The sequence below is a fragment of the Spinacia oleracea genome, chromosome 3 (genome assembly GCF_020520425.1).
Source record: "Spinacia oleracea cultivar Varoflay chromosome 3, BTI_SOV_V1, whole genome shotgun sequence".
Classification (NCBI taxonomy): Eukaryota; Viridiplantae; Streptophyta; class Magnoliopsida; order Caryophyllales; family Amaranthaceae; genus Spinacia; species Spinacia oleracea.
In genome coordinates this window covers 461,302-486,925 of record NC_079489.1, presented here as the reverse complement: position 1 = coordinate 486,925, position 25,624 = coordinate 461,302, and the positions used below count along the sequence as shown (strand labels likewise).

At 37.0% G+C, this 25,624-nt stretch overlaps 6 protein-coding genes and 1 non-coding gene across 15 annotated transcripts; 5 read left to right on the top strand and 2 right to left on the bottom strand.

Moving 5' to 3' along the window:
• Positions 1–42: 42 nt before the first annotated feature.
• Positions 43–5,606, bottom strand: LOC110782352 (uncharacterized). Its single transcript, XM_056838199.1, has 10 exons — positions 5,537–5,606; positions 5,324–5,406; positions 5,148–5,212; positions 4,987–5,059; positions 3,996–4,032; positions 2,477–2,706; positions 2,333–2,396; positions 1,567–1,658; positions 1,185–1,466; positions 43–361 (listed from the first exon to the last, which is right to left on the bottom strand). The coding sequence occupies exons 2-10, from the start codon at positions 5,357–5,359 to the stop codon at positions 209–211; spliced, it is 1,032 nt and encodes a 343-aa protein (XP_056694177.1). The 5' UTR covers positions 5,360–5,406; positions 5,537–5,606; the 3' UTR covers positions 43–208.
• Positions 5,607–7,027: 1,421 nt separating this feature from the next.
• LOC110782350 (uncharacterized) lies at positions 7,028–10,319 on the top strand. Of its 4 annotated transcripts, none has more exons than XR_008929632.1 (6): positions 7,028–7,186; positions 7,290–7,368; positions 7,981–8,166; positions 8,307–8,346; positions 9,497–9,560; positions 9,978–10,319. XR_008929632.1 is itself a non-coding variant. In XM_021986484.2 (5 exons), exons 2-5 carry the CDS (start codon positions 7,366–7,368, stop codon positions 10,061–10,063), a joined length of 315 nt encoding a protein of 104 aa, XP_021842176.2. In that variant the 5' UTR covers positions 7,030–7,186; positions 7,290–7,365; the 3' UTR covers positions 10,064–10,319. The 4 variants fall into 4 exon arrangements, 2 of the variants coding, with proteins under 2 accessions (XP_021842176.2, XP_056694173.1); XR_008929631.1 differs by having other exon boundaries at positions 9,467–9,560; XM_021986484.2 differs by lacking the exon at positions 9,497–9,560 and having other exon boundaries at positions 7,030–7,186.
• Positions 10,320–10,616: 297 nt separating this feature from the next.
• Positions 10,617–15,618, bottom strand: LOC110782349 (uncharacterized). Of its 2 annotated transcripts, none has more exons than XM_056838194.1 (5): positions 15,358–15,618; positions 14,395–14,536; positions 13,101–13,327; positions 12,018–12,275; positions 10,617–11,194 (listed from the first exon to the last, which is right to left on the bottom strand). In XM_056838194.1, exons 1-5 carry the CDS (start codon positions 15,571–15,573, stop codon positions 10,877–10,879), a joined length of 1,161 nt encoding a protein of 386 aa, XP_056694172.1. In that variant the 5' UTR covers positions 15,574–15,618; the 3' UTR covers positions 10,617–10,876. The 2 variants fall into 2 exon arrangements, with proteins under 2 accessions (XP_056694172.1, XP_056694171.1); XM_056838193.1 differs by having other exon boundaries at positions 15,283–15,616.
• Positions 15,619–16,167: 549 nt separating this feature from the next.
• LOC130459096 (hexose carrier protein HEX6) lies at positions 16,168–19,146 on the top strand. 2 transcript variants are annotated; one of them, XM_056838191.1, is made up of 3 exons: positions 16,168–16,740; positions 17,404–17,726; positions 18,729–19,146. In XM_056838191.1, the coding sequence occupies exons 1-3, from the start codon at positions 16,590–16,592 to the stop codon at positions 18,999–19,001; spliced, it is 747 nt and encodes a 248-aa protein (XP_056694169.1). In that variant the 5' UTR covers positions 16,168–16,589; the 3' UTR covers positions 19,002–19,146. The 2 variants fall into 2 exon arrangements, with proteins under 2 accessions (XP_056694169.1, XP_056694170.1); XM_056838192.1 differs by lacking the exon at positions 18,729–19,146 and adding an exon at positions 18,042–18,715.
• Positions 19,139–19,813, top strand: LOC110782228 (hexose carrier protein HEX6). The gene has a single exon (XM_056841206.1). The coding sequence runs from the start codon at positions 19,139–19,141 to the stop codon at positions 19,811–19,813; it is 675 nt and encodes a 224-aa protein (XP_056697184.1).
• Positions 19,814–20,022: 209 nt separating this feature from the next.
• Positions 20,023–24,924, top strand: LOC110782348 (uncharacterized Rho GTPase-activating protein At5g61530). Of its 4 annotated transcripts, none has more exons than XM_056838190.1 (11): positions 20,130–20,177; positions 20,762–20,833; positions 20,911–21,013; positions 21,141–21,391; positions 21,815–21,877; positions 21,967–21,985; positions 22,811–22,912; positions 23,033–23,110; positions 23,187–23,431; positions 23,911–24,079; positions 24,528–24,924. In XM_056838190.1, exons 3-11 carry the CDS (start codon positions 20,974–20,976, stop codon positions 24,677–24,679), a joined length of 1,119 nt encoding a protein of 372 aa, XP_056694168.1. In that variant the 5' UTR covers positions 20,130–20,177; positions 20,762–20,833; positions 20,911–20,973; the 3' UTR covers positions 24,680–24,924. The 4 variants fall into 4 exon arrangements, with proteins under 4 accessions (XP_056694167.1, XP_056694165.1, XP_056694168.1 ...); XM_056838188.1 differs by having other exon boundaries at positions 20,134–20,177; positions 20,911–21,034; XM_056838189.1 differs by lacking the exon at positions 20,762–20,833 and having other exon boundaries at positions 20,023–20,177.
• A 604-nt stretch (positions 24,925–25,528) lies between these two features.
• On the top strand, positions 25,529–25,600 carry TRNAE-UUC (transfer RNA glutamic acid (anticodon UUC)). Its single transcript has one exon. It is a non-coding gene; the product is annotated as a tRNA-Glu (tRNA).
• Positions 25,601–25,624: the final 24 nt, after the last annotated feature.

Genomic DNA, 25,624 nt, shown 5'->3' with positions numbered 1-25,624 from the left:
ACAATAGATGCATCATGTTGACTTTCTATATTGACAGAGTAATTAACGATCAAGATTGTTCCTTAAAATTGAAGGGTTCAATTTTTTTTTTTTACAATTACTACAATTTCATGGTTAGCTACTGAAAAGCCGAGATCTCATCGTATTTACAAGGAACTTCCTACATACAAGTTGTAATGGTGTTCAAGAACATCAAATGTTATCCAGTCTAGCATAGGTCATTCACAGTATTTAAGAGAGACGCAATGTCAGGGGTGACAATGGCTCGCTTGTCAAGGTTGCCAATAGAGCAGAATTCCTTCTCTTTGGTATTGAATGCTACTACATCTTGGGCAAAAGAACAATCTGATCCAGGTGAGACCTACAGAAAAATGCTGATTATTATCAGACTTCAAACAAATAGGCTGAAGCAAAATTCATATTTTTGCTCCAATATTCATGCTAGACCTGATCAAGTTGCGGGCCGGGTTCAGGCTGGGCCTGGACTTATAAATTCTGCCCATTATATCGGACCATACCGGGCCAAAAAGTTCTGAGCAAAACCCGCGGGCTTTTGGGTCATTTCGGTCAGGGCCAAATTTATAAGTAAAAAAGCAATTATGAGATGTCCAAAAGCCACCCAAAAATTTAAAATTTGGGTCGGGTCGGGCCTAAAATCTGCCCAAACCCGCTATTTCGGCCGGGCCAGTGAGCAAGACTCATGGTGATCAGGCCTACTCCATGCTAAAGATGGTTGTGGGCCGGACCGGGTCGAGGGCTGACCAATAAAAGCACCGCCCGACATGAGCACGAAGTCTTGGGCCGCATTTGTTTGGAAAAAGCACAACAGATCACACTAATTTAGTAAAAGCAGGCTTAAGCTTAGGCACGATGGCCCGTCCTGCCCCGATACGGGGTAGGTTTGGCGTGGGTCGGGCCCGTTCAGCCCGAAGCCCGGCCCGACGCACGGCCATCTTTACTCCATGCAAATCACAGTGAATGGAAGACATACTAATTGAACAACTTGACACAAAATTTCCTATGTTCACTACATTTACGCATACAATGTGGTACAGCAAGTGTTGTCTGTTGACTAACTACCATGTATAGAGCAAGAAGAATGGATATCATGAAGCAAGCTAGATCAAGGAGATATCAGTATATCACAATAACAAAATGAAGCATAAGTTGTTCAAAATACTTACATTGTAGAGGGTTTCTCCAAGTTTAAGTTTGACAGCTCCACTCTTGTAAACAAGCAACTTCCCCATATGTCCTGCATTCAGGTCTTCCAAACTGCACCCATGCTGCGAACTAGATCCCTTTGCACCCATGTTCACAGCCATTGAACCCCTGTGACCTGATGATGGTCCTGAACTGTGTTCCATTTCTTTCCCCTTAGCAGTAGCAGATCGTTTAATTGCAGGGAGAGATGTAGGAAGTTGAAGATACAGCAACCTAACATTCTCACTTGTCTCATCTGGGTTCTGTGAAAGTGTGATGAAGTACCACAATTCATAAGAATGTACAACACCACAAGTATCAAAATAATATGGCTATTTTTTTTTTCTGTTTGAGATTACCAACCAGAAATCCAAGTTCGGAGGCAGGACTTATTGAATTCTCATCATATTCCAACTTCATTGCAGCTTCCCCAAATTCAGCCTCATCAAGAATGTCTAAAAGGAAAAGCAAAACGATATTAACCTCACAGCAAGAAAAAAAACAAAACAAAAATCAACTCCAAGTGGGTTGCTAGGGACTATGTTACCCGGACTCGGATACCCATATCGGACACGGGTACGTGTCCAAGTGTCCGACACGGCTATTTTGTGAAAAAATTGCATGATTTTGGTCCAAAATGAAGTGTCGAAGTCTCCATACCCATGTCCGAGTCTCGAGGATTCGACACGGGTATTTGAGATAAAATTAAGAGTACAGGTAACAGAGGCTAGGAACTCTGTAGTTGCATCAAGTTTTGTGGTCACAACAAATTCAGGATCCTCACAAGATGGCTTGTGCTTGATTACAATGTAAATAGACATACCCACATACACACACACAAAGTAGGAAAAATGGAAGAACAAGAGAAAAGATAGATTCATAGATTTAGAGCAGAACATTAACATTTACTTGCCAAATAAAGTATCAATTAATCCCTAAAGTAAACAGCTTTAATTCTCTGCTTGAAAAAATTGTAATTCATCTGATTTTTTCTTTTTTTCAATGACCCGGAGCTTCCATTTGAATACCATGGACTTCTAAAGACATAATTCATTCTTATCTTGTAAACATATGAGTTGGTTCTGTGTGGAAAAATTCGATTGATCGCTTTCAAAATCCAACCACATACCTGGATCACCAGAGTATGGCCTCCTCAAAGGAAGTGTGGTTGGATAGTAAGTATGAGCGTAGTTCTGCAGTTGAGCACAAAACATATAGTCAACATAACGGTAACAAGTCAAGATAAAGAGAGAAATTGACAAAGCTCTCATACCCAAGGCTCTCTGTACTCCTTCGTTTTAAGACCCGATTCATCTCCTGAACTCTTTTTTATCACGCTTGGTCCAACTGCAGATGGTGATGAAACAGAATGCTTGGTACTGTCATCTAAGTCCATCAAATCTGATTCTCTACTTTGTTTGAGACCTCCATCTAGAAGAAGATCAGATCCCCTGAAGGTAACAGATCGATTTGCTCCATGCATGAAAGTGGGTTGCACTGGAGCTACAAGTATAAAATGGATTAAAATCCAACAAAAATTAATGATCTTCCTAGAACTTGATCTTGTATCAGTAGTATAGCTATGCAAGAAAATTAATGTAGCATTGATAGTCAAGCAGGAGGCCATTTTCAAGTTTACATTATGAAAGACACAAGCAACATTACAACAAACTAACAGCAAACTTCTTTTTAGGTGACGTTTGGTTGCAGTTGGGAAGTTATATTTCCCTTGTATTTGCGATTCCCATGTGTTGTAACTTCCTAGGAATTGAGTGTTCTTGTTTGGTTGAGCATAGGAAGATAGAATTCCCATGGGAAGTTCTACTTACCTAGGGGGGACTAGGTAAGCAACTTCCACTTCCTATGCTCATGTCAACCAAACAACTACTTTGCTATTTACTTCCTAGGAAATAAGACTCTCCATGCATTAGAATGTCAACCAAACTAGCCCTTAATAGAAGTGTCATAGCAACCATTGGCGGCGAGAGTGATGGATAGCTCAGTTGGTTAAAGCTTTCATCCCGGTTCTAGGTGATTCTGGGATCGATTCTCATCCCCGCCCTTGTGGCTCACTCAAACCAAAAAAAAAATAGCAACCATTGGCGGCCAGTCTAACAAAGGAAGAGATCATGGAGAAAAGTTAAGGACTATAGTGACATTTGGTATGCATGGTACTGGTAGTCAAGAGGTTAGCTATTTACTCATACTACGTGTATTATAGGAGTTTACCTAGGAACTCCAAAAGTTTAAATCATAGGTGAATACCAATAGATATTTGCAGTTCATCCCAATTCCCAAAGCTGTGATTTTACCTAACAATATGTACAGGAGTTTATTTTGAGAATGGAGATTAAGTCCCTTGTATATCCAACGATGGCCCAAAAGAGCAACTCATTTTGCACAGAAAGTGTGACCATATATGTGTGAATGTACATATTTCATAGGTCAAATGCACTCGGCTCACAATTTTAAGATGGTAACTTGCCAAGGTGAAAGGTACCTACATAGCAGAGCCTTGTGAAGGCAACAACTTTAAGTATAATACTTTGTGTGAGATGCATTAAAAATTTATACTTCTAAGCTATGGACTACGAAATAGTAAATAGTTCATTCATTATAGAGGGAAAAACCCCTTGGTTATGGAGTTTCTCCTACCAAAGAGTTCGGGGAAATAGCTTCAGTTAAAAGCAACCAACTTGTGCACCAGAACAACATTACATAAAGATACTCCGTAACAACATTACTATATCGTACTGCAGTCCCAAAAGTATTTGTTCATATGATGAACTCACCTTTGTCCTTAACTTTAGACCGTTGTGGATGCTTGCCCTGAAATGCGAGGGAAATTTGTAAATACACTTTATTCGGGTTCTTTTTTTCTAATCCACATACTAACATCAGTTCAATTAATCACATTCCTGTTGTATCTCCTAGAAGCAACATTTTCCTTTCAACCTACTGAGTGATCACACTAGCATTCTCTCTTGAAAGATTCTATGGTGGCTGTCAACCTCCAATAATTGTGTCAATCTAACTCCTACCTAATTAGGTTCTCAGTTACTAACACTATTTCATATCTTTTGCCAAAAGAACAAAAACTTATTCCTTATCATTTCAAGCAACAAACAAATAACAAAGGCATACAATAAGCTAGTGTTTTATTAATGCGTTAATACACTTTATATAGTTTCCTATTTTTACAAGTTGGTAGAACTCTTGCAAGTCGCCTTAGGTGTCTACTTGCATCTTCTTATGCAAAATACGCTCCCAATCGCACCATTTATTCGTACACATAATTTTTTTAAATATTATATATTCGTGCACATAAGCAATACATACTATGATACTCGTAAATAGACATTGTCCTTGTACGTTAATACATTTATGTATAGTTTCCTGTTTAAACGTTAACACATTTTGGCAAGATAGGTTCCCTCTCGTACTATTTATTCGTGTACATTTTTTTTTTGATACTCCATAGTCCGTAGTATATATTTGTGCACACAAGCAATACATATTCAAGTCGCATTCGGTATATATTCCTCTCGGAATCCTCATATCTTAACATATCAAGAATTGGAATTTAGCCTGACAATTTACTAAATAAGGGGAAATAAAAGTTACCTAATCTCACCCAAGAATCCAATATTAATAGAAAGAAAAAAAAAAATCAAAATAATAAAGGATGAGTAATCAGTTATCCAGTCACTACAAACTGCTAAATACGGATTAGGACAAAACTAAATACGTAATTAGTAAATAATATAATCAGTAATCACTTACAAGTTCATTGAAACGCTGTAGCAATAAGTTCTTCTGGGCTTCCGCATCTTCATTATTATCATCAGCTTTTTCTCTGCAAATTATTACATCAAACAAAAATTAGTACAACGCTAAACCTTAAAATCGAATAAAACTGGAATTAAGGTTGAAATTTCTTTTACATTTTAGCAGCAGCAGAAGCTGGTCTTGCCTTTCGTTTTGCTGGAGCTTTCGGAGTGAATCTGACCTGCAAATTTTAACGATGAAACGAAAATGTTTTGATTATAAATGATAACATGAAGTGAAAAATGAACTTGAAGATCTGAAAATTGACAGAAATCGAGGAAATGAGACTAACCTTTCGACCGGTAGAAGAGGGCTTATCTGAATCCATCGATAACAGATCGGAAAAATTACGGAAATGTGTGAATTTTGGAAAACCTGTTGAATTTAGGAAGAACAGACGGAGAATGTGTTACCGGCGGGATGAATCTCCGGTATAATGTGATCGGAAAAACAAGAAATTAGGGTTTGGGAGAGATGCAAAAAAAAAGAGGGGAAGAGATCGAACCTGCGACCTCAGCAAAATGAGACACTTTGATTTACCACTAAGACAAGTGTAGCTTTGTGCTAACATGATGAATGAAATTATAAATGAAAGTAACAATAATTATTTAGACCTTCTTTATAACCTAAAGATGTTGAATATGCATAAAAAGGTTTGTGATTCTTTTGAGTAAAACAAATTTTAAATTAAATGATTGGCAATGATTATATTTGAAACGTGTATTTTGAACTTTTTGAACATAACGTCTTCAAAATATGTCAACAACAAGCATGTATAAACAAATTTATATATATTCACACTATGTGGTAAGAATGTACACACATAATGATACCACTATATGTATAATATGACATGTTTATAGGACAAGTGATGTAATATTAATATGTAGATCATTACATGAAACATTGTTAAAATTCTGTAACAATTTGATTGTGATTCTTTTTTTTTATCGAATAAAGAAAGTTATGACAGAGGTAATAATTTATCATAGTAAAAATACGGATAGAGAGAGTTGAAAAGAGATAAGAGAACGAGGAGAAGATAAATAATAAAGAACAAGGTGGTGGTGGTGGTGGGTGGTGAAGGGGGGAGGGGATTTGTTGTTCATTGTTGGTTCCAAGACTTCCAACCGCTTGACGAGAAACAAGAGCAAAGGAAGGATTGCAAAGAGGTGGTGGATATGCGTATTAATTTTGTTTCGAGAAAATGGGTTTGATTAACCTAAAAGGAAAAATATTGACCCCTTATTATAGTGGTGAAGCCGTGAAGGACACAAGTAAGTGGTAAACTCAATCTAAAAACTCCAATACATGGATTGGCCTGTTATTTTTTTGACAGCTAATTGACCCAGTTAATTCGTCATATCAGGCTTATATTAAAAAAAGCAAAATCAACTCGACTAATGACTATTTCATTACTTTTATGTCTTAATTAGTTCCACCATGCATACTGCTCATGCAGAAATCCATCTGTAGGCTCGGCTTTATTTATAAACGGAACCATACGTCCGTCTCCCATTGCTTAGAGATGGACACGTGCCGGGTTTAATGTTCACGTGTCAGTCCCGCATGCCTCGTTCCCCAACGGCCTAAAGGAGAAAATTCCTCTCGTGCCAGACACGTACATCTATTCCACAAATGTGGCAATTCAAGATTCGTTCCCCGTGACAGGCCGGACTGGGTCTTGCAATGCCAACAACCCTTCCAAATAATTTTATGATTTTTGGTTTAAATGTTAAAAACAAGCATACCCATGTGCGGCCGACCTATCGTGCTCTTGTCGAACTCATATCAAATTTCAAAAATAATATCCATATATGACCCATCGACATGCCTCTCATGTAAGGTCAAACTTTACAACGGACTCATGTCGTGCCAGACTCGTATTTTCCGTGTGCCAGTCCAATCCATGCCCACTCTACCTTTGCTTAAGGAATTAAGGCTTAATGGCTTATGCAGGATCCATTTTTCAAGTCCGATCCGATTAAAAAACGGACCCATTGGCCAATTCCAAATTTCCAATAGCAAGTTTTCAATCATGGATTCATGGTTTTAGCTCTCACAACAGTAAAGTCATCCACCACAAAAAGAAAAAGGTGAAAGGAGAGAGAAAAAGGAAGAAGAAGAAGAAGGAGAAGAAAAGTCTGGACCGGTGGTAAGTGAATTCTCCAATTAATCTTCTTCACCAACATCGTTAATCACCCTTTTTTTTTTGCTTAATCATCATTAATTTCATGTTTAATTTTCTGGGTTCTTAGGAAATTGATAGCAATCCATCTTCTCTTCCAGCTTTGAGGGTTTGGGTTTGCTTGCAGCTCGTCCTTCCATTCAAAGATGGTAAGCAACTTCTATCCATATTTATTTATTTTTTTCAATTTCTATTTTGTTCCTTTTTTCCCCTTCATTATCTAGTCAATTTGATGGTTTTTATGCGAATTACGCGGCTCGAGACATGATTTTTATTTACTTATTTTGATGATCATAATTGATATGATAGTATGGGAGTGGTTGGGAGGTGGGATTCCAGTTTTTTTTTAGGTTAGTTTTGGTTTTGATGAGTATAATTGAGGTTTTTGGAATTGTGGTAGACTGGTAGGTCATAATGTGAATTATATGTTGATTCACTGATGTCAATTTATGTTGAAGAACTTTACAGAAAAAAATCCTGCAAATTTCAATTGTTTTGGTATTGAATTGGATTATATCTGTCTATCTGTGTTAGCTCGATGAGAGTCTTTGCTTGTGATGGGTCATTGTGCATTCACTTTTCACTGAGCATACAAATTACAACTTTAAATAATTGCTTAATTTTGCTCCGAGTATGGGAAATAGAGCATCTTAAATGTCGAATGATAGACAGAGTTTGAACCTGTGCATAGTATTTACATGAGCTAGTTGAGTGATTGGAGCTGAATTGATTCTTACTTTTGTTTTGGGTATTTTATTCAGGCCATGTACATCCGTGTTAAGCGGTGTAAGACAACCTACTTCATTCAGTGTGATCCTACTGAAAAAATTCTGGAAATAAAGCAGAAAATACATGGGCTTATTGAACAACCTGTTGATAACCAGCGGTTAATTCTCGTAGAAACTGGGGACGTGCTGGAGGATACAAAGACTTTAGCAGATCAGAAGGTTGGTGACTGAAATTGAAAATTGTTTTTGTTGTCAATATACTCCTGCAATGTTGATGTCAAGATCTATCTTTGAGTGCTGAAGTATCAAACAAACTTTTTGTCTCCTTAAATTTGAATGATTTTCTTTCTTTTTCGTAGGTGGAAAATGATGCTGTGGTGGCATTGACCTTGAGAAAAGGTGAACTTTTAAGTCTTGTCTAGGCTCTCGTCTTTGTTTTTGTTTCATTTTTGTCAACTTGAAAGCTTGTTGGTTCCTTTCTACTTTCAGTGTTAACTTATACGAAGTATCTTGCACGTTATTATTGTCAATGAGTGGATTTGCCTTTTTTTGTCTGAAAGATTCTATCTAGGATATAACTTATTCTCATGAAACTGGTGCAATGTGACAAAGAACCGCAGAGAGGTAGGTGATGAAAGTTAATGTACTGTTTCGTAGTAAACAGGTCTAATTCTGGCCCGGCCCGGCCCTAACCCGGCCAGTTAAACAGGTCTAGTTTAGACTAGTGGAGTGGCCCATTAGAAAACTTAAATGCTATGTTCCTTGCTCTACTGTTTTCACCTTCAGTGTAGACATTATAAGTACGGGAGACATCAGTCCACTAAGGAGAAGCATTTTGATGTATGTTCCTGTAACATACCTTGATGTTAGGGCCGTAGAGGCCAGATTAGGGAGAAGGAATTCTGGTTGACTACACTTAGCCAGTTTGGATAACAGTAGGTTGGTCATGAGGCCTTATAAGAACAAGCACAGTTCACAAGGTTCCGATAAAAGAAGGGTCTGGATAGAGGTGTTACATGTCAACAGCAGCCGAAAGTTTTTATGTTTACTATTTAAGTCATGCATAAATTAGAGGAATGAATAAGAGGGAAATGATAATCAATTGAGGGGTAATGGGTAAGGGGTAGTGGTTGTTAGAACTTGGTGGAGAAGCTGTTATGTTACCCTTATTTGGGAGTAAGTTATTACTCTATTACTCTAGTAGGGGATATGGGAACCTATTATCGCATTTGGAATCTATTGCCCTCCCCAATTGTAGTTCTACACTATTATACATTACGCTCGACACTTATTCCACAATTAATATCAACTCCTAAATGATTACCCTCATTCCAAATGTGCCGCAGTTGTAATTTGGTTTTTTATTAAGCTTTCTCTGAAGCTGTTATGAGTTCCTTATTTAAGCGGCTTGCATGTTAGATCCAACCCCCCCCCCCCCCCCCCCCCCCCACCCCCACCCCCACCAAATGTTTCTTGTCAGGAATGTGGTTGATTCAATTTTGTTGATGCTGTTGATCAGTGTTGGACGTACTGCATCTCCTGATTGTAGGTGGAATGTGAAACAACCTTTTAGCTACCAGGGCTATGAAACATTGGAACCGAGGGGTTATAAAGTAAGTTGCAGTGAATGAAAACTCTCATACTTAACTGGAATTAGCCGTTTTTTGAACCCACAACTTAGTTTCGGGACGCTTTAGAGAATGACAATTGACAAGTTACATGTATTCAAGGGTAAAACTTTGGGTTGTTGCAATTTGCCGAGGAGATATGGCTTTTTGACGAGTGGGTTAACTGTATAATCAATTGGAGAACAATCTTGTCTAATATTTTTGAAAAAGTCTCTTTGGGTGTCTGATTTGTTTTTTGTGGTAGACATCTAATCCCCCTCTCTAACCAACACACATGCACAAAAAAGTGTGAAGCAAAGGAAAAATGAACTAAATGGCGTAGCCCTCATTGTTAGATGTATCCTACTCCGTATTGTTTAAGTTGACGTGTAACCAATACTGTGTGCTTGTTGTGGTGTGTAGGTGATAATGAATTTGAAGATGTCAACATCGAAAAGCCAAGTGATTTCTACCAATCTCGTGATTCAGACGGTGGTTCCAATTGGTAAACGAAGGCTCAAGTTTAGCTTAGTTAATAGTTATGGTGGCAAACTGGCAATCGGCAGGCAACAGGTGCAAGAGTATTGCTAAGGCCATTGAGTGTACCTGTTTACAGATTGAAACATCTGGTGTGCTGAAGGCTAAGAACTACAAGAATTCATGTATGCTGATGAAATGCATGAACATAATTGTTGTATTGCTTAGTTCTTGAAGTGTTTGATACTAACATAAAGTAAAATGGCAAATGTACCCTTTTGCTACTCACTTCCATTGTTCTGTTATCCCCCACAGGTCCCATTCTTTCAAAGGGTACTTTTGGTTTTTGCTTTATATTATTTGTCCAAGTCTTTTGCTTTATATTATTTGTTGAGACAATACCACTAAGTAACCCGCCTACCAGAGGTGGATAACAGTTTCAACTTAGAATCACGACAATACCAATAAGTAAATAACGTTTTCATCCAAGGGCATTTTTCCGTTGACATAACCAAAATGTGGTTTATGCATCTCGGGCACACAATGCTCAGCAGTGCAGTGTATTAAGAAAAAAAACCTACTCAATGCTGTAAATAAACCAATTATAGGTTCTTTTATTCAATGTAATATGTCTGTTAATGCAATATATATTCTCTGCTTTTATTTCCTGGTGCAAATAAAGCTTACATAGCATGAAGCATGCTGATACCTCATTCTAGTAGTAACATAGACCAATCATCCTTAATTACACATCACTTGTTATAATACTTCCTTAAATCCCTTTGAACACAACACATTAAGAACCATAACTGACTAAATTACAATGTTCTTAATACTTCAACATGTTATAGAGAAGCATCTGGTATCAACACAATGGAACCAGTCGTTTGTCGGTTCTCAAGTGCAGTTTGAGCCTCAGCTGCCTGTGACAGAAGAAACTTATGATTGACACGAACCCGTAAAACACCAGAAGCAACATTTGCAAATAACTCTCCAGAAGCTTCTAGAAGCTCGTCTTGTGTTATGGTGTAATGCATAAGGCTGGGTCTCGTTAGAAAGAGAGATTTTGCTGCTATTGTTGACACTGGAATAGGGTCTGGTGCGCCTGATGATTGACCGAACAGAACCATGTGACCCCGGAATTTCAAGCAATCCAGTGATCCCTGAAAACATATCAATTTTCACATAAAGAACATTATTTAGATGCATATGGATGGTTCTTTTGTTTAAAATTGTAAAACATAACATATTAGGCTCTGTTGTGTTCACCTTATTTCCACTTCTTTCAGGAAAGATAGGTTCAGTTAAGTTCAAATAAGATAAGTTCAGAAAAAATAAGTGTTGGCCAAATATAATTTATAACTAAAATAAGTTTTAAGAAGTTCAGTTAAGTTCAGATAAGATAAGTTCAGAAAAATAAGTGAAAATCATGCAAATGGAACTGGAAAGCATTATAATGGAACTGTACTTCTAGGAAGAACTGGAAAGCACCAGCCACATCTTGCGAGAATAGATGCTAATTACATTTATAACAGCCTCAAAATCCAAATAAAACTCTAAAAGTTGGCTCTCTCGTGAGAAAGTTGCTTTTCACCAAACAAAACTTGGATTGCAAATCTGATTAAATACTAAAAACCAATTCTATAGAGCCACAGGATGACCGGAACCAGGCAGAAAAACACAACCACAGGAACCAGGCACAAAAACACAAACATTGTCTGATTTCAAAGTTAATGAACAAAATCAACATAAGTATGCTGGATGCTAGATAACGGCTCATTGTTGGTGAGAATATGAGAAACGATATGTCAATATGCGAAGATAATACCTTATTTTTTTGTGTGTGTGAGTGTGTGACTGTACGTGTGTGTTGGGGGGTGGGGGGTGGGTGGGTTTAACATATAATAGTAAAACGGTGAAGATAAGTACATAGATAATAAGGGTGCCAAATTTCTCACGAAGTTAGACATGAAGGGTGATAGTTACCTGAAAAGTGTCTTTTCCAACGGAATCATAGACAACTTCTACCCCTTGGCCAGCTGTTATCTCTTTGACACGAGACACAAAATCTTCTTCCTTGTAGATTATTACATGGTGACAACCATCTTCTCTAGCTTGAACTGCTTTCTCTTTTGTCGAGACGGTACCAATGACGGTAGCACCAAGAGCATTTGCCCATTGGCATAGCAGAGAACCTACTCCTCCCGCAGCCGCATGAATAAGAACAGTATGACCAGCTTCAACCTATGATTTCATAAGTTGGATGAGCTAGCTTATAACAACTTTCATCTGAGTTTTTTAAAATTTGATTTTAGATCATACAAAAACCATAAAAGTAAGAAATTTCTTTTTGAAAAAAAACTACTTGAGGTAGTAAATACTGTCTGTCTGTTTGTAGACTTCAAAAAAGAGATTCTTAAGGTAAATGTTGCTGCATATTGCAAGCTACATGTCTTCTGACACAACTAAAAACAGAATTCAGAGCATTGCAACCGATGACTGATGCGTGCCAATAACTGTCGTCTACATGAATGTAGTATAATATGCTTAGACATATCAAACTAGGTCATTATCATGAGCAACCAGAGCTTCATTTACATATACACACCAGAAAGAAGGATAGAGAACGACAACCACGTCCTGGTGTGTATTTTATTCATAGACCGTAAATTAAACCAAGCCCCTTGCTAAGTAGGACTATTATGTGATGAACTGATAAATTTGAGCATAAAAGAAAGGCAGAAATTATATTAACTAGCTTGAGGCCACCACTCTCCAAAGCCTAAGCTTGAGGTCACCACTCTCCAAAGCCTAAGCTTTACCAAATTCTCCACATGCTTTTCTATCTCCTTTTCTCTTCTATTTATGCTGTGAAACCTACTGCTAGTACAATGCATTAATTGATGTTCCTTGTCTTCTTGTGGTGGCAACGGTTTGGTGCTGTTGTCTGCTTTGGTGCTGCAGTCTGTTGTAGCTGTTTGCTGTTGTGGCTGCTCTTTTTGGGCCTCATTTAATTGGGTTCATTACATATTAGTAACCAGTAATCACATAGATAATAGTGCATTGTACCTTGAAGCAGCGACGGACTAAACAGTGAGCTGTCAATCCCTTGAGCATGACAGATGCTGCAGTTATAGGATCAACAGAAGGTGGAACAGGGACAGCTCTGTCAGCAGGAAGGATCTGTTCCTCTGCATATGAACCCATTGGATTACCAGCATAAGCAACAAGATCTCCCACCTTTCTGCCAGTTAGTCCGGGACCCACAGCTACCACCTCTCCAACTGCTTCCATTCCTAGTAATCCCTCCCAAAAAGAAAAGGAAGCAAAAAAAGGAGGTGAATCAGACACAAGGATGGCAGCCGTAGAAACATGTTACTGACAAATGTCATTTTTCCTACTGGCTTATTCAAGAAATACAATTCATTTGAGGGTCGAGGCAGCACGTGACTGCCACAATCACTGATATACTTACAGTTTAGCATACTCATCATTACATAAAAGATGATATAATTAAGTCCAATGAGTAAATAACATTAAATATCAGAAACAAATGGTACACCCCCCCCCCCCCCCCCCCCCCCCAACAAAAAGGAGAACAAACTAACTTATGTAACAGATCAGTCAATATAGTAGCATGGATAAAGAATGTTCAGAGGAATGTTCAGATTTGAGACCATGGGATCTGCACAACCTAGTATAAAGCATATTGGAGTTGGACCTAGGTTGTTCCTGTTGAGTCAAAATTAAGAATGATGTGTACCTAAATAACTTTTCAACATTCTTCTCAATGGGACATTCAACAGACTTTGTTCACAGATTCTAACGGGATATTAATACATACAGATTAAAAAATACTCCATTTACAACACGGAAATTTGATGTTAGCATGCATATCGTTTGATGTCTTGGAAGACAATCAGATAAGCTTCTTTTCTCAAGCCATACACCACTCAACGAAAGAAATGAAATACAATATTAGAGCTACATAAACATAAATAATATCAAGCCTTAATTCTGTAAGTCTGTAATACTTTTGGTAATGCAAATTAGATTATAGAGTTAACTTGCGAAGAGAGTTACCTCCCTGATTGATAAACTATGTATAAGGCTATGTATAGAGATGATCAACTAGGGAGGAAATAAGCAGATATCCATTGTGTTTATTTTACTTATTTTATTAGCTTTTATTAATCGCATCAAATTACAATCAACTATCTAATTTCACCCAAATTCTATTCCTTTTCCTCATTCCTACAAATCTGATTTTCCATTCTATAATACGCTGAAGGCCAGAACTGGCCAAGACTAGTAGAGAGGTCAGAATTGAAATTGCATGGACAATTAAACGTAATAGGCATACCCGGAGTGAAGGGTATTGTTGGACTCTTATATAATCCAGTGCGGAAGTAAATATCAATAAAATTAAGCCCAATTGCTTTGTTTCTCACACGGATCTCACCCTCCTTCAGCTCTCCTACTTCTACATCTTCCCACTTCAGCACCTACAAACACCAGCATCATCAACTTTGGTCAACAAATTCCAGCATCAAATATACATATACATGTAGACGAAAATAAAATAAAATTTCAGCTCCTTAATTACATACTAGCAAAGGTAAAACTGGATTTCAAAATATCCCTTAATACCCAATAAGAACAATTCACAATGTATATGAAAACACAATCATACACGAAAGGAAGGCAAATTTTCAGTGATCATCCACTTCCCCACATGGAGAATCCCTCAATATGAACATGACAATAAAACTTCACAGACTTACAAACTTTCATCAATTGCTCAATCAACCATATAGAGTCATGTATAATTTTCGGAAACATAGTCAATTGAAGAGTATATACATAATGCATGTAAGTGGCATCATGTAATAGTGTAAAACTCATGAATTGAGTTCATAATCATGAGAAATAGGTGCATATCCATAACAAATTAAGAGAGGGAAATGACAGATTATCAACACAAAATGCAAATTGTCTATTGATTACTCAATGACCCACATGAGAAATTGTAAAATTTCGACATTTCATCAATTAGTAGGCATAATTAGCTTCATTGTATTAATCAATAAGCTTAATTGGGAGTTGGGGTAAATTAACACTTTTGTCATTAAAATGCAATCTTTAAGAATTTCGGGAATTCATCAACAAATAAGCATAAAGTTCATATGGGCATTATAACAAACAGGTAGAGTGCATGGAAATTATTACTGTAAAAGAGAAGAAAAGGAACCTCTGGGCCACCAATTTCATGGACCCTAATTCCCTTCACCATTGTTTTATGTGTTGAATTTGAAGAAGCTCTTACTTTCAATTTGATTGGATCAGTAGTAGTAACTGATGCAGAAGGCAATCGGTGGAAGTTTCTATTTGATTTTGAGTAAAATGATGAACAAGGTAAAACTAACAACCCACTTTTGAGGGTTAGGGGTAATCTAGATTTCGATAATGATGGATTATGATTATGACTATGATTATGATGACAATGATGAAGATGTACTAATCCTACCCTTAAAGACCCCATCTTTTTTGTTGTATGTATATTCTTGCCTTTCTTGGATTTTACATGTTAATTATTTGGGTTCTTAATGGACCAACCCTAAAAAAAAATAACGCATAAATAAAACTATACGATTAGGCTTAAATTAAGTTGTCATTATCGAAACCACCTCTCTAATAAAATATCACGAAGACCCAACCGGACCACCTCGAGAAGAATCAGCTTGGAAACCAAACTCACCCCATAATTAGCTAACCAATTCATCGTTCGATTAGCTAACAAAATTTATTCATCTTGACTTTATCGAGTCTTACTTTTTGTTTTTCATTTTCATCGTGTCCTTGTTGCGTGATACTCAGTTACTAATATGTTTGATACTAATCACTTTTTTGGGGTTCTTTATTGCACCACACTCATGTAGAATTTTATAATCACCTTGACTTTATCTAGTCTTACTTCTCAAATTTCTTTTTGCTTACTTGAATATTTTTCTTCTTTCAATTTTCATTTATTGCTTCCGCAAAGTTTTAAGTCATCACGCATTGACGTCTGAGTTATTCCTCTCCGCCGATTATAATCACGTAACACAATCCATTGATACCAAACTCAAGGGGCCAAATACACTTCTAAGATCTTATTATACTATACTAGCTAAGCTAGGTTGATGAACATCCACACTTCTTGGATTGAAATTTACACAATAGTAGTCAATGGTCAACATTCAACTATCATAATATGTGATCCAAAATATAGGAGGTCCATTTCTTGAATTTTCTTGGCTCATAATTGATTATATTGGACTATTAGTTCATATAATCAATTGTGTGACATCAATGACAATGATCTTGATATCATTACTACGTACTAGTCAAGTAAGTCTGCTTCTCAATTCTCATCATCACTTAACTTCAATTCCTCACAAACTTCTACATACATGAACGTATGTACAACCTCTAGCTACGTACTAATCTTCACTCACTCGGCGTTCTTGGCTTCGCTTTTGGTGTATTTTCTCGACCCTTAGCTTCTTCGTGGAAGCGATGGCTGGTGGTGGTGTAGGCGTCATAAGTGGTGGGGGTGGTGGTGGTGGTGGTGATAATTATAATGGCAAGGTGACATGGTTTGTGATACTATCTTGTATGATGGCTTCCATGGGAGGTGTCCTTTTTGGCTATGACATTGGAATTTCAGGTAAATTATTATTTCCCCTTTTAATTTCCATTCAAATATTATCTTGATTTGTACAAAAATTAGTTTCCATTTTTCTACTTATTTATTGTCGCTGCCATAGAAAAATTCTAACATACGTAGTAATAGTGCCTACGAGTAACATAATGCATTCAATTTAACGAGCACCATTAGTGTTTATTGTCTCAAAATGATGCATTTATTTAGAAGCGGAGAAAATATTTTAGATTGTAATTTTGTTGTTATAAATTACCTACACTTGACTAGCTCTAAATCAACTCTAGCTAGGCAAATAATTATCTCATCTTAAATACTAATCAAGCATAATAATAATAGTGGTACTAGTTGACTTCAACTTTGTTGCAACTAATTTTATTGGTTAAGATTAAGTGACGTGTGTATGATAGGTCACAAGTCTGAATTCCACAATCTCTATATATTTGTAATTATTTCATCTTAAATGCTAATCAAGCATAATTATGATAATAGGCTAATAGTGATAGTTAATTTTAACTTTGTTGCAACTAATTTTGTTTGTTAAGATTCAGTGACGTGGTTATAATAGGTCACAAGTTTGAATCTCACAACATCTATATATTTGTGATTTGTAGCATAAAAATGACAACACTAAAGATCTAAATGAACTATTTTGCATGAAATTTGAAGGTGGAGTAACATCAATGGAGCCATTCCTACAAAAATTCTTCCCAAAAGTGTATGTGAAGATGAAGGAAGACACCAAAATAAGCAACTATTGCAAATTCGACAGTGAATTGTTAACTTCATTCACATCATCTCTATACATTGCTGGACTAATTGCTTCGTTCTTTGCTTCACCCATCACCAAATCGTATGGCCGTAAGCCGTCGATTGTAGTTGCAGGTTTATCATTTCTTGCTGGTTCAGTTATTGGTGGTGCTGCCATCAATATTTACATGCTCATACTTGGCCGCCTATTGCTTGGTGTTGGTGTTGGTTTTGCTAACCAGGTACTAAATATATATACTTATATGGTTGATAAATGATAATTAAAATGATTATTACATGTAAATTTGTGAAATGGGCCTTATTGGAGTGGATCAATCTATATGCTTATATGGTAATTAAAATGATTCTTACATGTAAATTTGTGAATTGGGCCTTATTTGAGTTGGATCAATCTATATGCTTATATAGTTATATGGTAATTAAAATGATTTCTTGCATGTAAATTTGTGAAATGGGCCTTATTGGAGTGGATCAATCTATATGTTCGGGTTTGATGTAGATTTTTGTACCATTTGTATGTATATGGATGTTAGTAGGTTGAGTTTCGTTGGAGACCGGCCCCGCATCTGGCCCAAGTTGGCAGAGTTGGAGGAAGGTTTGGCAGGTGATGGGATGGGGTCCAGGGATGGCTGTAAAATCGTACCGGACATGGGTGTGATGGGCCGGGTGTGAATAAGATGTTGGACCCACCTCATCCCCACCCGCCCCACACCATACCACTTATCTTTCATACCAAAATAATATGTATATAATTTTTACCTTAAAAAAAAGCTTGTTTATATTTTTTTCCTTTACAGGTGTTTAAAATTTTTAAATAAGAAGTTAGATGTCCAACTAAACAAACCATTATACGGACTACGTGTTATTTTTAGTTGTCAAATACTTTTTAATGATTTTTTTTCATTAGATATGTAGTCAACTATTTGGTAAATAAAAATTAGGCGGATATTAATGCGAGTACGAGATGAAGATGGATACCAGGAGGGTGGTAGGGCGGGGATGTGATTATTAGGCGGGTATGGGTGTGGAGGTACCATCATCCGTACCCGCCCCGCCCCATTAACATCGCTAACGGTTTATTTGTATGTTCTTAATTTGTCCGTTGCATTTGATCGTTTATGTAATAAAGTGTATTAAAAATTGTTAGAATTGACTTATATAAGGCCAATAAGGGTGACTTAGATGAATTTATGAAATTAACATGTTCATTTTTTTTCATATAGTCTGTACCACTGTATCTATCAGAAATGGCACCAACAAAATACAGAGGAGCATTCAACAACAGCTTCCAACTCAGTGTTGGGATTGGATTCTTATCAGCAACCTTACTGAATGTTGTTACACAGAAAATCAAAGGTCGCAATCCCTGCTATAATCTTAACCTTAGGTGCACTTCTTCTCCCCGAAACACCAAACAGTCTAATCCAAAGAAGCAACAACGTACACCAATGTTATTGCTGCTAATAAGAAAGATCTTCAGCAACAAGCGAAACTGATATTACAAAGAGTTGGAGGTACAATAGATGTTGATGCAGAATTGGACGACATTATACTCTCAAGCAGTACAATCACCAAAGCAAATGACAATCAATTCACTGAAATCTTACAGCGTAAATACAGGCCTCAACTGATAATGTCGATAGCCATTCCGTTTTTCCAACAAGTGACAGGGATCAATGTCATATCATTCTACGCCCCTATACTTTTCCGAACCTTAGGTTTGGGTGAAAGTGCATCCCTCCTGTCTGCAGTCATGACTGGTATCATAGGAACAATATCAACTTTCATATCGATGCTGCTTGTGGACAGATTTGGGAGACGAGCTTTGTTCATCTTCGGAGGAGTTCAAATGTTTATCTGTCAGATAGCTGTTGGTGTCATTATGGCAACACAGTTAGGTGATCATGGTGGGATAAGCAAAGGGTATGCTTACTTGGTTTTGGTGCTTATATGTGTTTATGTTGCCGGGTTCGGGTGGTCTTGGGGGCCCTTAGGGTGGTTGGTGCCTAGTGAAATCTTTCGTCTCGAGATAAGATCATCAGGGCAGAGTGTAACAGTTGCTGTGAACTTTGTGTTCACTTTTATTGTAGCTCAGATTTTTCTTGCAATGCTTTGTAGGTTTAAAGCTGGGATTTTCTTCTTCTTTGGTGGGTGGGTATTGGTGATGACTGTCTTTGTTTACTACTTCTTGCCAGAAACTCACATGTGTACTAGACATGCTACATATAACGTATTGCTACCTCTAATCATTTGTCTGGGAGGCCAAAACGACTTTTGTCTGGACCAACCTTTCCAGCCAGCATGTTGACACACTTATTTTGTTTCCAATTAACAAAAAGATTAAATAAAATTCGTAAGAGCTTGTTGGCACGGTATGGTTCGACCCAGTACAACACGTGGATTCATTTATAGATGAGAGGTACAAGCCCAATACATCACGACTTTTTCTTGGCCTGTTCCAAATACGGCCCAGTGGCTCATTGGGGCCCAAACACATGGGTTTGGCACGTGCCCAAATCTAGTTCGGCCCGACATTTCCAGGTAGTTTACAGGATTTTCTCTCTAATAAGAAAATTAATCAGAAAAATACTCCTAAATCAAAATTCGAAATTCCCAAAGTCTTCACTTTTTCTTCTCCACCAAATCCGCCCTACACAGCTGACGATTTACTGGTAATTCCAATTCTCTTCTTCCCCAGTTTCCTTTTTCCTTTTCCCAATTCATTTTCCTGTTTTTAATCGATTAGTTTATGTATATTTCTGAAGATTTCTGGACATTTCTGCATATTTTATTGAACATGAAGATTGTAGTTTGTAGTATTGCAATTCAATGTTATTTTTGGGATTTTTCTGTACCTGTTGAATCACATGTTCTAGGTTAAACGATGTTAATGGGTAAAAATTTTGTGTTTGATCTATTGTTGTTATTATTAATTAAAAAGTAATTGATTTCTAATGCTTTTAGCTCTAAGAAACCAATTATAGTGTGGTGATTGGAAATTGTCTATCGTTTGAGAAGTAGTGATTGCTTTAATTGGTGTAAATCAATTGGCTGGTGGCGAGACGGGGGGTGGTTTGATCATTTGATGTTGATGTTCCGGAAAAAGAACCGATTTTTAACAACTAACTTTTGACTGTGATTGAATGAGTAGGGAGAGAATTAATTGAGTGGAAAATGGATTAGGAAAATAAGGGTAATATGGAAATATAGATTGAATTATACACATATGTTGCAAAAATTGACCTCAATTTCTTAGACTTTTTGGGTCTGCAGAAGTGATTTGATGAGCTATTATTTAGAACTTTTTTGGGATTGGAGGAGAAAGGAGGTACTTAAAACTTATTCAACTATTGATTAGGGATTCTCTTAACATGTTAATATTTCATACTTTATGTTTTATGATAGGTACATCGATTATTACGCGTGGGTAGGTGTACCGTGTACGTGTAACTTTTGGGTTGAAACTTAATGCCTTCAATGATATCTCCTCAATGGCAGGACAAAGCTAGTGGGTTTTTTTCCGCTTCAGGTTTATTTTGTTCTATTTAACATATGAATTCTTTTTGAATTTTAAGTGTGGTAACTGGCAAGTGACTAAGTGTTTGATTGTAATTACAATCTATTTTCAAATTAAGGGGTTAAACTTAAGGAAGCGGGGAATCAAGCTGGGACTTTTGCCAAGGATGCAAAAGAGAACGTGGTTGATGCAGCTGAAAGAGTTGGGTCTGTGTTTAAAAGTAAATGGTCACTTTTCCAGCAACCCTCTACTAAGCATGCTGTGCAGGAGAGGTTTCTTTCAGCTGCTGCTTCAACAAGCTTCCTCGTAAGGAAAGGAATCTCAGAGACCAAAGAAAAAGTTTCTGTAGGAAAGATAAAAGTTGAGGAGGTATCATTATGTGTATTATTTCTTGTAACTTCTATTAATTTATACTGTAATATATTATCTAAGATTTGTTTTAGTCTTTTGATAGTATATTAATACTTGCTTGTGCTAGAGTGGAGAACCTCTCTGATATTGCACTCTATTATGGAACAAATTCAAACTTAGGCCATTATATTCATAGGTTGCAGCTTGCAGAATGTGGTTGTTATTTATCTACTCTCTATAGACCAATTGTGCACACATGAAACTATTTGTTGGATTTCATCCTATGTGAACCAATTTCTCTAAGTTTTGTCTTTTTTTGCAAATCCTATAATCTATGTTTTAGAATAGAGTATTGAAACGTACATGTTTCTGGTGTTTCAAGAAAATATGGGTTACATTTCATTCAAAGGTTATTGATGTTATTTCATGGCAATTCTTCAGGTGGCAAAGAAAACTGCACAAAGAAGTAAATCCTTTATATCAGATATTGAAAGATGGCAAAAAGTATAATTTTCTCGCTTATCTTTTTTGATTGGCTTTGGTAGGTAATGCTTTCGAAATCTAACCTTCAAATATTCCTCCTTTTTTTGCAGGGTGTTGCAAGCAGTGACGGTATACATTTTCCCTCATTGTTTTAATTTTTTGCTTTTCCTTGATAATTAGTTGTGTGAAATCAATAAATCCAACAGAAGCCTGAAGTATGGTAGAGCTTTTAATTTATGGGTTGTCTTTGTCTTAATGACTATGCTGGACTGCTGGCAGGTTTGTATTAGATAGTAGATACTAAAGAGTACTCCGTAAGAAATTAGATCTGCCCTACATTTGTCTGAATAGATTAGGTTTACTCAGGATATTTGTGTTAGTAACTTAATACTTAAGTATTATGGAATAAGAAATTAGCATAGGAAGGTTCTTGGGGGTTGAGGGCTCAGTTTTTTTACTTGTTAGACTGAGCTTCTGGGGACAAGCTGGGGGAAAGGGTTACAAAATGTAGGGAAGCATCCGTCAAGTAGTTCAAAGTGGAAGGTACTATTTAGTTAGGCATTACTATTTAGTTAGAAGGTACTATTTTGATCTTGGGGGGAGAATGAATGAATGGTCTTAGCTCACTCTTTGGAACTATAAGGAAGACTATTTTAGTTTCTGGAGGAGAATAGAGAAAGGGAATTTGTACTTGGAGGGAGGGGAAGGGGTTCGTTCTAAATCGTAGAAGATGATATATTTTCCCTATACTTATTCCACATTTTCATAAATAAGTTAGAAGTGATCTTTAACATTCTAATAGCCCAGACTAAATATTCCCAGTAACCTGTATGTCTGTCATAACCTATTGTCATGGAATTTTGGTAGATAAATGTGTGCAAAGGCTGGTTTTCTTTTTAGTAATTTGTCAATTTTGAATTCCGAGTGTAGATTATGGATTTGTTCTATCTGCAGTATTTGGAGTGGCACTAGAGATTACAGTGCAGCAGCAGCAAGAAACAAGCAGGCCTATTCCCCAGATTCTTGTCAGATGTGCAGATCATCTCATAGCATCAGGTCATTCTAAGAAAATTTAGCAACTTGAGCTATTTTATCGTATACTACCTTCTATTATGTTAGTTTTGCATCTGCAAGATCATTTAAGAGGGTTGTTTTTCCTTTCCGTTTGTACTGCAGGCCTTAGCTCACCTTTCTTGTTCAAATTGGAGGGTGACAAAAAAGCTATTCAGCAACTTGTTTCATTATACAACCAAGGTTTAACTTATTTCTGCTCACATTGGCCAAATTATTTGCTGGCATCATGGTTTACTTGTTGACATTTCAATTTCAGAGCCCAATGCGTCGCCACCAGAAAACACAAATGCACTTGATATTGCTGTCCTAATTAAATGCTACCTTGCAAGTCTTCCCGAGCCAGTAGCCACATTTGAGCTCTATGATGAAATCAGAAGTGCTCGTTCGAGTATCAATGCTATTAGGAGTGTGTTAAAGAGGCTTCCTACTGTAAATTACATGACACTGGAGTTTGTTACTGCACTCCTGCTCCGTGTTAGCCAGAAGTCGGTTCTCAATAAGGCATGAACCAAATAACCACTTTCTTTTACATATATTCTTTTCCAGTTTTCCTTACGTTGATACTTTCCTTCTGTTGTTCCATTGTTTGTTTTAATATGCTATTTTCTTTTCACTTTTGAAATTTCTCGTGACTTATTATCCTTATTTTTCAAAGCAACTTTTTATACTTCATGTTTATTTGTTTTCCTTGTTTTGTGAAAAGAAATGGTCATATCACTCGGACTACTATTATCTTATGAATTATGTTCTTTACTTTGTGCTTCCCAGATTGAATGAGTACCTTTGTTCTCCCATGTTTATCCGTCTTTCTCTTTCATCTTATTTTTCCAAATACTGGTCTTAGTTTCTTATTGGATAATACTACTCGTACATTATGATCTCAAACTGCTAGAGTTTTTGTATTGAACATAACTTCACTCTGAATTTACTCTACGTTCTCTTTGCCTTGATATTCACTATCGTCTTTTGGATCTCTACAGATGGGTGCTCAAAGTCTTTCTGAGGAAATAGCCCCTCTTATAATCTGGCAGAACGGAAGGAGGCCAGAATTGTATAGGCAGTTCTGGCATCATGAGACTATAGCTCTCACTAGAAAGAAAAGCGATTTACCCCATAGGCCTCCTACTTATGGCTCATGGGACATGCTTGGTGAGTTGTCTGTTAATTTCAATGTATACACATTATATCAATGCTTTTACTCTGTCATTTTTTTACCGTACTTGGGGAAATGATGTTCTGAAAGGGTTCTTTTTTTTTAAAAACTGTTCTTATACTTTGTTTTCGAAGGTGGCTTAAATCAGATTGGACTAGACTGCCATGTCGTGTCTTCTTTATAGTCATTTTCAACTAGTTGCAACCAATGAGGTCTTGGCCTAGTGGTTAAGACTGGGCCTGTGACGATAGGTCTCAGGTTCGAATCCCCACTCCCCCATTTGTAATGTCCTTAAGGTTTGTGCCTCGTTCGCCCCAAAATAAATTCAAAGTTGTAATGCCATCCATTAGTTTGATATCATGATATGTACTTCTAGCAAGTATAATTTTTCCATTGAACTTCTTGTCCTTTCCCTCTTATCTTCCATATTTTTTCTGGTTTCAGAGGAGAGTGAAGATGAAGATGAGGATGCTTCATCCCCAATCCCTTTAGATGACGGCTTACCCGTTGACTTTGCTGCAATTGAGGTCATCCGGTGCCTCATAGAACATCACAACTCGATTTTCACCGATGCCAACGAGACTGTTTGGAGATGATACGTTGACAAAGCCGTGTTTCCTCTAATTATATCAAGTCCGTCTGTTGCTGCATTGTTAACGAAGGAGATCGAATTAGAGGGTTGTTGTACATATTTAGTACTAATTGTGTGAGGTCCATCTCTATTGTTCATTCTTCTTAGCCATTCTTGTAGTTTTTTTGCATAGTTTGATTTGTCACAGATCACATCATTTGGATTGCTTGTCTTTTAAGTTTCAAATAAAAGAAACAATGATCTCTTACACTCCCCTGAAACTACTTCATTTGCTTTAAAATAGTTGGAATACTTGTTAGAGTTTTATTTACACCTGTTGTTTGATGATGATTTTAAGATAATTGATGTAATTTGTGAACTTTGTTTCTTCTATGCAATATGCAATATTAAGCCTAGGGGAGTCAATGAGCCGAGCCGAGCCGAGCCGAGACCAAGCCTTATAGGCTCGGCTCGAGCTTGAAACTTGTGAGCACAGGCTCGGCTTGAGCTCGAAGCTCGTCGAGCCTGGGAAATTGTGCTCGAGCTCGAGCTAGAAACATTAAAATCGAACTCGGTTCGGCTCGAGGCTCGATAGGGTCGTTGATGCTCGATAGGCTCGCTCGAGGTTATAAACTGAATCCTTATTGGCACCGCCTCTGTCGTATTGTGACATCAATTATTTCAAAATGAGTACATAATTTATAATTGATTTAAAGTAGTTATAGAAAATTCAATTGATTCAAGATGTATTTTCTTATACAGAACGTGAGCTACTCACTACAAGAAAATCAAAAGTTTGGTTGATAAACAATGCATGAAACGAATACATAAATACAATGTTAGAATTTTTAAGTGAAACTAATTGACATCAAATTCCGATGTCGTCCAGCGGTTAGGATATCTGGCTTTCACCCAGGGGACCCGGGTTCGATTCCCGGCATCGGAAACCTTTTTTTTTTTTTATCCCAAC

What these genes read in the sequence shown, in the direction of transcription:
- LOC110782352 (XM_056838199.1), bottom strand. Translation starts at nt 5,359, where the DNA reads ATGGATTCAGATAAGCCCTCTTCTACCGGTCGAAAG. An exon ending in GCCATACTCTGGTGATCCAG is followed by an intron (nt 1,659 to 2,332) that starts GTATGTGGTTGG and finishes TTTTCCTTTTAG; the next exon opens with ACATTCTTGATGAGGCTGAA. An exon ending in CCTCCGAACTTGGATTTCTG is followed by an intron (nt 1,467 to 1,566) that starts GTTGGTAATCTC and finishes ACACTTTCACAG; the next exon opens with AACCCAGATGAGACAAGTGA.
- LOC110782350 (XM_021986484.2), top strand. An exon ending in AGACTTTAGCAGATCAGAAG is followed by an intron (nt 8,167 to 8,306) that starts GTTGGTGACTGA and finishes TCTTTTTCGTAG; the next exon opens with GTGGAAAATGATGCTGTGGT. An exon ending in GGCATTGACCTTGAGAAAAG is followed by an intron (nt 8,347 to 9,977) that starts GTGAACTTTTAA and finishes TGTGGTGTGTAG; the next exon opens with GTGATAATGAATTTGAAGAT.
- LOC110782349 (XM_056838193.1), bottom strand. Translation starts at nt 15,573, where the DNA reads ATGGGGTCTTTAAGGGTAGGATTAGTACATCTTCATCATTGTCATCAT. An exon ending in TAGTCCGTCGCTGCTTCAAG is followed by an intron (nt 12,276 to 13,100) that starts GTACAATGCACT and finishes ATGAAATCATAG; the next exon opens with GTTGAAGCTGGTCATACTGT. An exon ending in TTGGAAAAGACACTTTTCAG is followed by an intron (nt 11,195 to 12,017) that starts GTAACTATCACC and finishes ATATGTTTTCAG; the next exon opens with GGATCACTGGATTGCTTGAA.
- LOC130459096 (XM_056838191.1), top strand. Translation starts at nt 16,590, where the DNA reads ATGGCTGGTGGTGGTGTAGGCGTCATAAGTGGTGGGGGTGGTGGTGGT. An exon ending in CTATGACATTGGAATTTCAG is followed by an intron (nt 16,741 to 17,403) that starts GTAAATTATTAT and finishes TGAAATTTGAAG; the next exon opens with GTGGAGTAACATCAATGGAG. An exon ending in GTGTTGGTTTTGCTAACCAG is followed by an intron (nt 17,727 to 18,728) that starts GTACTAAATATA and finishes TTTTTCATATAG; the next exon opens with TCTGTACCACTGTATCTATC.
- LOC110782228 (XM_056841206.1), top strand. Translation starts at nt 19,139, where the DNA reads ATGTCGATAGCCATTCCGTTTTTCCAACAAGTGACAGGGATCAATGTC.
- LOC110782348 (XM_056838187.1), top strand. Translation starts at nt 20,974, where the DNA reads ATGCCTTCAATGATATCTCCTCAATGGCAGGACAAAGCTAGTGGGTTT. An exon ending in TGTTTCATTATACAACCAAG is followed by an intron (nt 23,111 to 23,186) that starts GTTTAACTTATT and finishes TTTCAATTTCAG; the next exon opens with AGCCCAATGCGTCGCCACCA. An exon ending in TGGCTCATGGGACATGCTTG is followed by an intron (nt 24,080 to 24,527) that starts GTGAGTTGTCTG and finishes TTCTGGTTTCAG; the next exon opens with AGGAGAGTGAAGATGAAGAT.